The sequence below is a fragment of the Palaemon carinicauda genome, chromosome 29 (assembly GCF_036898095.1).
Source record: "Palaemon carinicauda isolate YSFRI2023 chromosome 29, ASM3689809v2, whole genome shotgun sequence".
NCBI classification, from domain to species: Eukaryota; Metazoa; Arthropoda; class Malacostraca; order Decapoda; family Palaemonidae; genus Palaemon; species Palaemon carinicauda.
This window is the reverse complement of record NC_090753.1, coordinates 97,308,427-97,319,596: the sequence shown is the minus strand read 5'-3', so window position 1 is coordinate 97,319,596 and position 11,170 is coordinate 97,308,427. Positions and strand designations below refer to the sequence as shown.

At 32.8% G+C, this 11,170-nt stretch overlaps 1 protein-coding gene across 1 annotated transcript in view; it reads right to left on the bottom strand.

Annotated features, from left to right (window-relative positions):
- The window catches only part of LOC137622741 (guanylate cyclase 32E-like), a 380,169-nt gene that overhangs the window by 96,281 nt on the left and 272,718 nt on the right, over nt 1–11,170 (bottom strand). The window contains exons 9-10 of the mRNA XM_068353334.1: nt 8,270–8,388; nt 2,564–2,709 (exon numbers count right to left, since the gene is read on the bottom strand). Of these exons, the coding sequence (XP_068209435.1) occupies nt 2,564–2,709; nt 8,270–8,388 (265 nt within the window). The remainder of the gene's footprint in view (nt 1–2,563; nt 2,710–8,269; nt 8,389–11,170) is intronic.

Below are 11,170 nucleotides of genomic sequence, written 5' to 3'. Positions count from 1 at the left end.
AAACAATTAAGTGAGAAAATTGGGTTGTTTCTCAATGGTAGTTTATACCCTCACCACCCAGCATCCAATTCCATAAAACGAGGTCTTGGTCTCCCTCATTCCATTCCTTATTTGTATAAGAAACCTTATCCATGGCAAGATGAACATCCGAAGACCTTTCAGAGGATTCAATTGATTTTGGCCAGTGAATGGGAACAGATAGGCAAACCAAGATTAATTCCTTTTACAGATTAAGAGGAGTGAACTCTCTCTCTCTCTCTCTCTCTCTCTCTCTCTCTCTCTCTCTCATTCTTCAACAGAGTTAAAAATGGGATTGAATCCAATCATTGAATCCGAGGTAGTAGGTTGGCCAGGGCCCCAACCACCCGTTGAAATCATGCCGCTAGAGAGTTATGGGGGCCTTTGACAGTACTATATTGGATCCTTCTCCCTGGTTACGGTTCATTTTCCCTTTGCCTACACATACACCAAATAGTCTAGCCTATTGTTTACAGATTCTCCTCTGTCCTCATACATCTGACAACACTGAGATTACCAAACAATTCTTCTTCACCAAAGGGGTTAACTAATGCACTGTAATTGTTTAGTAGCTACTTTCCTCTTGGTGAGGGTAGTAGAGACTCTCTAGCTATGGTAAGCAGCTCTTCTAGGAGGACACTCCAAAATCAAACAATTGTTCTCTAGTCTTGGGTAGTGCCATAGCCTCTGTACCATGGCCTTTCACTGTCTTTGGTTAGAGTTCTCTTTCTTGAAGGTACACTCGGGCACACTATTCTATCTTATTTTTCTTCCTCTAGTTTTGTTAAAGCTTTTATATTCATATTGAAGATATTTATCTTAATGTTGTTACTATTCTTAAAATAGCTTATTAATCCCTGTTTCCTTTCCTTATTGGAGTATTTTCCCCTGTTGGAGCCCCTAAGCTTACAAGCATCCTGCTTTTCCAACTAGCATTGTAGCTTAGCAATTGATAATAATAATAATAACAATAATAATAATAATAAATATTAAAGTAATAGGAAGGATTTTCGTCTACCAGCCTCCTCCCTAAAACTCTCTCGCCTCTAATGAATATATAATACAGTATGTGGATTTTAGATCGGGATTTCAGGAACGCTACAAGTTCCATTAGAGGGACTTACAATCCCAGGATCGATCATTATGTTAATCAGGCCACCTCCCATTAATTATTCATGGGCACCAGACACCCATTGAGATACTGCCGCTAGAGAGTTATTGGGTTCTTTGACTTGCCAGTTAGTACTAGAGTGACTCCTCTCTATAGTTATGGCAAATTTTTCCATTACCTACACATACACAGAATAATCTTGCTAGAGAGTTATTCGGTCCTTTGACTTGCCAGTTAGTACTACAGTAGATTCCTCTCTGGTTACGGCTAATTTATCCTTCACCTACATATATGCAGAATAGTCTGGCCTATTCTTAACACATTCTTCTCTTTCCTCATACACCTGACATGACAAATATTTATTATTATTATTATTATTATTATTATTATTACGCTAAGCTACAACTGTAGTTGGAAAAGCAGGATGGTATAACCTCAGGGGCTCCAACAGGGAAAATAGCCCAGCGAGGAAAGGAAACAAGGAAAATATAAAATATTTTAAGAACAATAAAATTAAAACAAATATCTTCAATATATATAACCTATAAACCTTTAATAAAACAAGAGGCAGATAAATAAGATAGAATAGTGTGCCCGATTGTACCCTCAAGCAAGTAAAAGACCATGGTACAGAGGCTATCGCACTATCCAAGACTAGAGAACAATGGTTTGATTTTGGAGTGTCCTCCTCCTAGAATATCTGCTTATTATTATTATTATTATTATTACTTGCTAAGCTACAACCCTCGTTGGAAAAGCAGGATGCTATAAGCCGAGGGGCTCCAATAGGGAAAATAGCCCAGTGAGGAAAGGAAACAAGGAAATATAAAAATTTTAAGAAGAGTAACAACATTAAAATAAATATCCTATATAATCTATAAAAAACTTTAATAAAACAAGAGGAAAAGAAACAAGACAGAACAGCATGCCGAGTGTACCCTCAAGTAAGAGAACTCTAACTAAAGACAGTGGAAGACCATGGTACAGAGGCTATGGCCCTACACAAGACTAGAGAACAATGGTTTGATTTTGGAGTGTCCTTCTCCTAGAAGAGCTGCTTACCATAGCTAAAGAGTCTCTTCTATCATTACCAAGAGGAAAGTAGCCACTGAACAATTACAGTACAATAGTTAACCTACTAAGAGAAGAAGAATTGTTTTGGGAATCTCAGTGTTGTCAGGTGTATGAGGACGGACGAGAATCTGTCAAGAATAGGCCAGACTATTTGGTGTATGTGTAGGCAAATGGAAAGGTTACCGTAACCATAGAGAAGGATCCAATGTAGTACTGGCTGGCCAGTCAAAAGACCTGATAACTCTCTAGCGGTAGTATCTCAATGGGTGGCTGGTGCCCTGGGACGTTTCCAATAGACCACCACAAGAAATATTACTTCTATAGATACAGGGAATTCTATATACAGTAAACTGTACTTACCCCATGGCACTTTTGTAAGTGGTTCCTAGAATCGAGGCGATCAAGGCCCGTCCGTTATGCGGGTTGCCTCCTGACTTTAGGGTTTCGTTCAGCGCACGCGCGTACACGTGCACTGCGTCGTACAGGTACGCAGCTTCAGCACGTATCTGTAGAGGGATAAATAAGTAAGTTTTAACAGCGGTAGCGAGTCTAGATAAGAATAATAAGGATAAATACCAGATTAAAAGACTCCACACTCGTATGCGGATTTATTCTCTCTGAAATACAGATACTAAATGTACGCATATATAATCTTACACATTATGCTAATATATACTGTATATGTCAAGGGATCCTTTCTCCGAAGATGTGTCTTTTGTGTAGGTGTATGAAGAAGCTGATGTTATGGAAGAGTTTACTGCACAACACACCAGTTAAAGGAAGAATGCGACTATTATTTGGAACAATCTTCGTTAAAGAGGACGAAATTCTGCTATATATATATATATATATATATATGTATATGTATGTATATATATATATATATATATATATAAACCATACGTCTTTCTCTTCAAAGGTGCATCACAGAACTCAATACCGTAAGAGTAGGGTACACAATATTAAAAAGGCTTCCATACCAATACAAAAACCAAAGAATATAAATAAATAATAAAAAAGATAGTTACAGGAAAACTAACGTTTGTATAACAAAGCCTCGTGTATCCACCCACTGCCAGACAATCCCTCGGCCTCCCCCTATTCCAGACAAAGTGAACTGAGCCCCTACCCCACTGGGAGCGCCCCCCCCCCCCCCCCCCCTTCTCGCTCCTATTACCCACAATCCTCGGATTCCTCTATAGAGATCGCGACCCCTTCTCACTGTAGATAATAAGCGTGCACCATTCACTGACTCCTATTCCAGATTCCGGTATAATTGGCCATGGCAGCTGTCAATACTACTGGATTTTCCCTCTCTCTCTCTCTCTCTCTCTCTCTCTCTCTCTCTCTCAAATGTAAAAACAATAAGCAGGAAATATATAAATTCTATCGGGCTATCAGAGGAAAATATCTCTGCCAAAACTACGTTTATAGTCGTCTGAGTAACACAACTAATATAATAGCTACCTTGTTGATCTCTCTCTCTCTCTCTCTCTCTCTCTCTCTCTCTCTGTGACCCCAATAATTTGATTCACAAAAAGATACGATATGGGGACGGAATTGAAAACATGAAGACCCAGCCAAATCGCATCTGACTCTTCCGTCGTATTCGTTGTGAAATTAATATCATCAATATTACTTGCATTCCAATTACTGTTGAGTAGTAATTTTTTTCAGCCTCACTTTTACACACAGACAGAAACAGATACCAAAACGTACGCATACCAATATATATATATATATATATATACTGTATTTATCTATCTATCTATCTATCTATCTATCTATCTATATACAGTATATATATATATATATATATATAGATAGATAGATAGATAGATTAGTATGGCTAAAACAAAGCAATAAACATTAAATAAGCTTTCTGAGATTAATAGATGGACAAAATAAGATAACAGAACGAATGGGTCTAAAAAAACAGGAAACAAAAGTGTATAAACCAAGATACAGTTGAAAGAAGCCCTGTGTATGAAGGTGGAGTGTTTTGATGCACTCCTGATACGCAATCTGTAAATAAATATGAAACGGATAATGTTGAAGAACTTTTTGCCAAATAATTGCTTTTTTAACAGGATTATCAAACATCATAAGATCTACTTATCATATTTATTTATTCTAATATTATTCTTAAAATATTTATTTTTCCTTGCTTCCTTTCCTTACTGGGCTAATTTCCCTGTTGGAGCCCCTGAGCTTATAGCATTCTGCTTTTATAACAAGGGTTGTAGCATAGCAATTAATAATAATAATAATAATAATAATAATAATAATAATAATAATAATAGTCCGGATGGCGTCAACTTCACCATAGTGCTCTCTGAAAAATATCAAATCTTGCTCACGATAAGAACACTTATCAAATATAATTTCCTTCACTTGAAGGGCTGCTTTCCTGGTCCTATCACGCAGAGGAACCCTGTACGCTTCAGGACTTACAGGATCAGTTTATCGTATATATTCTAAATAATTTTACGTTTAAAACAGCATAATGAGTGTTAATTCTGAAATCCACATTATCGAAACACTCGGAAAACACGAAAGTCTTCTGTTTCTTCTTGAAAGACTTCAACTCTTCAGTCTCTCGGATGTCTAGTGGGAGCTTATTCTATAGTCTTAGTTTGAAAGGTCTAGAATATATATCTCCCATCATTTCAAATTATTAATAGCTATTCTCATCTCTACACTATTTGTTGGCTGCACGACATGTAGCGATTGTTTTAGATGTTTCGGACGTCCAGTTTTGATAACTTGATAACAAATTATACCCAGGTTATTATGAATTCTATATTAATGAGTCCACTATCGCTTATTTGAGAGTACAAATTCTTATGTATGATTTGAGGATAAAACCATTATGTACACACATGAATCCATATACATATAAGAGTATATGTACTGTGTATAATATCAAATTCAACCTTGGGAATATGTGTGTATATATATGTATATATATATATATATATATACATATATATATACATATATATATATAGATATAGATATATATATATATATATATATATACATATATATATATATATATATGTATATATATACATATATATATATATATATATATATTTATATGTATATATACATATATACACATATATGTATATATATAATATATATATATATAAATATATATATATATATATATATATATTCACTAGCAATTCTTTTAAATCAAATGCTTCTAGCTGGGCAAGGACTGGAACCTATGCCTCTGAGTCGAAACAATGCCAGCAATAGACTCTACCAACAAGCCATCAAGAGAGATATAAGTTAATTCTAAATCCAATGTATATATACCTGTCGAATTGAGGAATCTGTACTTAGATTTGAAATCATTCCATCTCCACTATCATAGCTCATTAATGAGTTTGTAACAAGTGGCTATTTGTTAATAACAAAGGTGACTGGTAGATGTAAACATCGACAACAAATGGCATAAAATATCGAATATAACCTTGGGAATATATATACTTCCACTGTTTTGGGTTAGAGTTCTCTTGCTTGAGGGTACACTCGGGCACACTATTCTATCTTATTTCTCTTCCTCTTATTTTGTTAAAGTTTTTATGGTTTATAAAGGAAATGTATATTTTAATGTTACTCTTCTTAAAATATCTAATTTTTCCGTTTCATTTCCTCACTAGGCTATTTTCACTCTCGGAGCCCCTCGGCTTACAGCATCCTGCTTTTCAAACTAGGGTTATAGCTTAGCAAGTAAGAATAATAATAATATTAATAATAATAACTCTCTCTCTCTCTCTCTCTCTCTCTCTCTCTCTCTCTCTCTCAGAGAATTCTAAAAAACCTGATATTTCAATATCAAGGGAAGCGCCTGATTTTGGAAACGTTTTTGATGTACTTGACCAACGTTATTTCTTATGAACGTTTAATCCAGCGAAGCAAATATTCTTATTTTTATTACTTCCCCTACTGGGAACAGTAGGGAGCGCTATAAAAACTAAGAGAGAGAGAGAGAGAGAGAGAGAGAGAGAGAGAGAGAGAGAGCAATAAGGACAAGAAAAAGGAAGATGAAAATAGAAGAGGGGACGTGAATATGCAAGAAAAAGATCGAAACATAGTTACTGAATGAAATGTTGAGAGAGAGAGAGAGAGAGAGAGAGAGAGAGAGAGAGAGAGAGAGATTAATATAATGTATACTGTATATATGTATATATAGTGTAAATATACATATACATATTTATAGTTATATGTACGCGTGTATATACACACACACATATATATATACAGTATATATATATAAATTCATAAATGTGTGCATATATATATATATATATACATTATATATATAAATGCATAAATGTGTGCATATATATATATATATATATATATACACTAAATAGAATAATAAAATAATAACCGTATTTTGTGTGAGTTTGAGCAGAATCCCTTTTATATCTAAGTGAGGATACCTTAACGTGGTGAAAGGGTTTGTGTGTCGCTATGATCACCAAAGCTGTACTAGTCAGGGATACCCACACAAAGTTGATTATCTGTGAGAGATCCGACTAAAGTCTCACATTATCACTAATCCGCAGTGGCCAACCGTGGTGAAGAAAATGGGCCAAACCTCACACATGAATAATATATCTGAGGCCTTTATCCTGCAGTTGAACAGAAGCGTCAGGTTTATTCCATCCTTTAAATGGAAAAGGAAACTGGATTGTTCGTTCGTATGTAAGATGAAGCTGATAATTATCACTAAAAGCGAAGCTATGTAGTTTAGCGCAATAGCGTTAGAGCCCAATTCTGAACAAATTTACTCAGTATTACTTCCTTTATAAGAAATTATGGCATCCAGATCTCTAACTAGAGATGAATTTCTTTAAAAAAAAAGTTAATGAATATATAAAACATTGTCATGAATTTACTTTCAAAAGAATTTATTTAATGGATATATCACAAAATTGTCACGATTTTACTTTCAATATTATGATGGCCTATGTTCCCATCATCTTCGTATTCCTAATTTTTATACTTTTTTCATCTCCATAAAGGGTAATACAATCGGTGTAGGCTACTTGCAAGCTCTGGAATTATCATAAACGCATTACATATAAGATATATATACAATTTCATGAAATGACTGGAAATTTCCATAGGTTAAGTCAAGCATGTATGACCCTTTAGTAGACGTCCATTTCGACCACTATAGATCACTATTTGCTGGTAAGAGAAAATAAAACATCTCACAACATATCGCAAGAAATTTGAGATCAAGTTTTTTCTCTTATGATAAATGCGATGCTCAAAAGTTGTTCTGGTGTACATTCGAAAACAGCTTTTTGTGATTAAGCCTTGTATTATAAAAGAAATTACATATTTGTATTCTGATTACGTTCCTATTATTATTTTTCATTACCAAATAACCTAAAGCTCTAGTTGGAAAAGCATGATGCTATAAACCTAAGGGCTCCAACAGGGAAAAATAGCCAAGTGAGGAAAGGAAACAAGAAAATAAACAAACTACAAGATGAATAATAGATTATTATTATTATTATTATTTATTATTATTATTATTATTACTTGCTACGCTATAACCCTAATTGGAAAAGCAGGATGCTATAAGCCCAGGGGTCCCTATAGGGAAAATAGCCCAGGGAGAAAAGGAAACAAGTAAATAAATAAACTACAAGATAAGTAATAAATTTATTATCATTATTATTATTATTATTATCATTACTATTATTACAAGGTAAGCTATAACACTAGTCGGAAAAGCAGGATGCTATAAGCCCAGGGGCCCAACAGGGAAAAATAGCCCAGTGAGGAAAGGAAACAAGTAAATGAATAAACGACCAGTAATAAATAATCAAAATAAAATATTTCAAGAATATCAACAACATGAAATTAGATCTCCAAATACTGTATAAACTAATAAAAAACTTCAAAACCCCTCAAGCAAGAGAACTCTACCCCCAAGACATTGGAAAACCATGGCACAGAGGCTGTGGCACGACCCAAAACTAAAGAACAAAAGGTTTGATTTTGGAGTATCCTTCTCCTAGGACTCACGTTCTTCCTTCCTCCTATCCTTGTGAGGGCGTTGGGGTGGTTGAAGGGCGGCTTCTCTAGATAGTCGTTAACCTTGTTGGCAAAGAGCTCGAACGAAGGAGATGGTGAAGGAACAACACCTGTGGGAAAGAAACAGATGTAAAACTCATAATTATCATTTAGTCACTTGACAAATTTATAATTTACCATCATGATATTTTAGGAGCATTATTATTATTATTATTATTATTATTATTATTATTATTGTTGTTGTTGTTGTTGTTGAGTTGTTTTTGTTGTTATTGTTGAATTGCTTTTGTTGTTGTTGTTATTATTATTATTATTATTATTATTATTATTATTATTATTATTATTATTATTATTATTATTATTATTATTATTATTATTGTTCCATGCCAGTCTGTAACAAATGGAAGCCAGCTTTCAGCACCCACCGTCTAATAATAATAATAATAATAATAATAATAATAATAATAAGTTTCCCTCCCATAGTTAGTAAAGCAGGATGCTATAAGCCCCAGGGTTCCAACAGGAAAAATAGCCCAGTGATGAAAGTTAATATGGAAACAGAATAGTAAAAGGTGTCTCATAGCTCTTTTCTCTCTTGCTAACATGAATTTATGAATTTATAATTTGAAGGTCATTGACTTCGAGTTTCAAAATGCAATTATAATTCTGGAAAATTAAGATAAGCAATTTCATTACAGCATCAGGAATGTGAAGAGAGAAGTTGGGTAAAACAAGATAAAGATAAAGATAAAGAAATAAAGATATAAAAAGCAACAGTATTAACAGTAGTAATGACGTTCTTTATAACAATATCACTTCAGGTATTATTACTATTAATAATATCATTGTTAATATTATTATTCCCCTCTCATAAATACTCAGCCGAATTTCTAAGGCGAAATGAGATTTTCTTATTGGTCCTCCAAGAACATTAAGATGCTCGTTGCTTGGAGACCACGAGAGAGAGAGAGAGAGAGAGAGAGAGAGAGAGAGAGAGAGAACGCCTAAATTCAAAGATGGGAAATGATGATGATGATAATACTACTACTACTACTACTACTACTACTAATAATAATAATAATAATTATAATCAATATCATATACTGTATAATGTTATCATTTTAATGTTATTATTGTTATTGTTATTATCATCGATATTGTTGTTAAAGTATTGTAAATAAAAAAATCTTCACCAATGAAAGAGGTGTACGTTCTGGAGAGTGATAATGATAACATCAACTTTATTATAAGTATTACTATTGTCGTAAAAATATTAAATAATTCACATTCATTTAATAATCAAATATTCAAAAAGTGTCAAAACGTTTTGCACTTTTATCAAAATGTACCCAGACCTACATGGCAGAGGACTATGAAGCGCGAAGTCGGAGATGATGAATGGAGAAATATTGAATTAAAAGCTCAAGATAGAGACGACTGGCGAAATCTAACAGAACACCTTTACGTCAATAGCAGTAGGAGGAGATGATGATGATGATGATGATGATGATGATGATGATGATGATAAGGTCAAAGGTCAAGCATAGTTCCCGGGCAACAGAGACGTCTGTCTGTAGCATATAGTCAGCTTAACATTGTGTTAATCTCATATGTCCGAGGACAATTACCTTAGGGGATCAAAATATAATACAGACTACAATTGAACAGATAACGTTTTGTTGAAGTTTTTATAGTTTATATAGGAAATATTTATTTTAATGTTGTTACTGTTCTTAAAACATTTTAATTTTCCTTGTTTGCTTTCCTCTCTAGGCTATTTTTCCCTGGTGGAGCCATTGGGCTTATAGCATCCTGCTTTTCCAACTAGGGTTGTAGCTTAGCGAATAATGATAATAATAACAATAATAATAATAATAATAATAATAATAATAATAATAATGATAATTGTAAAAAGAGTAATAATAATGATAATAATAATAATAATAATAATAATAATAATAATAATAATAGTAAAAACAGTAATAATAATGATAATAATAATGATAATAATAATGATAATAATAATAGTAAAAACAGTGACAATAATGATAATAATAATAATAATAATAATAATAATAATAATAATAATATAATAAAATTAAATAATAAATAATGATAACAATAACAATAATGAAATTAATGATAAAAATGATGAAAATAACAATAATAATAATAATACTAGTAATAATAACAATAATAAAATTAAGGATAAAAATAATAATAACAACAACAACAATAAAAAAAATAATGATAATATTAATAATAATAATAATAATAATAATAATAATAATAACTAATAATAATAATAACAACAACAGCAACAACAAAAATAATAATAATAATAATAATAATAATAATAATAATAACAAATAATAATAATAAGAATAACAACAATATCACCAAAAACAATAATAATAATAATAATAATAATAATAATAATAATAATAATAATAATAATAATAATAATAACTGATCGAGAGTTTTAGTCACAATCCATAAATATTCCTCACTCTGTGTCAATTTTTCCTCTTTATTATCATTTTCCAAGTTCGATATTGTTTAGAAGAGAGAAGCTGTTTTTCGCTATCTCTCTTAGCGACCTCTGTGTACGACGAGCGAACAAGGGATTGAAAGCCTCACTTCAAAAAATCCAAGTTAATAAGCCAGGGTCCCAGATTATGAGACTGACGTAAGCGGACGATAGACTTCTTCCTTCCTCATGTGAGAGAGAGAGAGAGAGAGAGAGGAGAGAGAGAGAGAGAGAGAAACGAAGAGACGAGAGTAATCTAACTGTTCTGAAAATATATACTTGTACCATCCATTAATACTCTCTCTCTCTCTCTCTCTCTCTCTCTCTCTCTCTCTCTATGTGATAGTATAGATTTTAAGAAT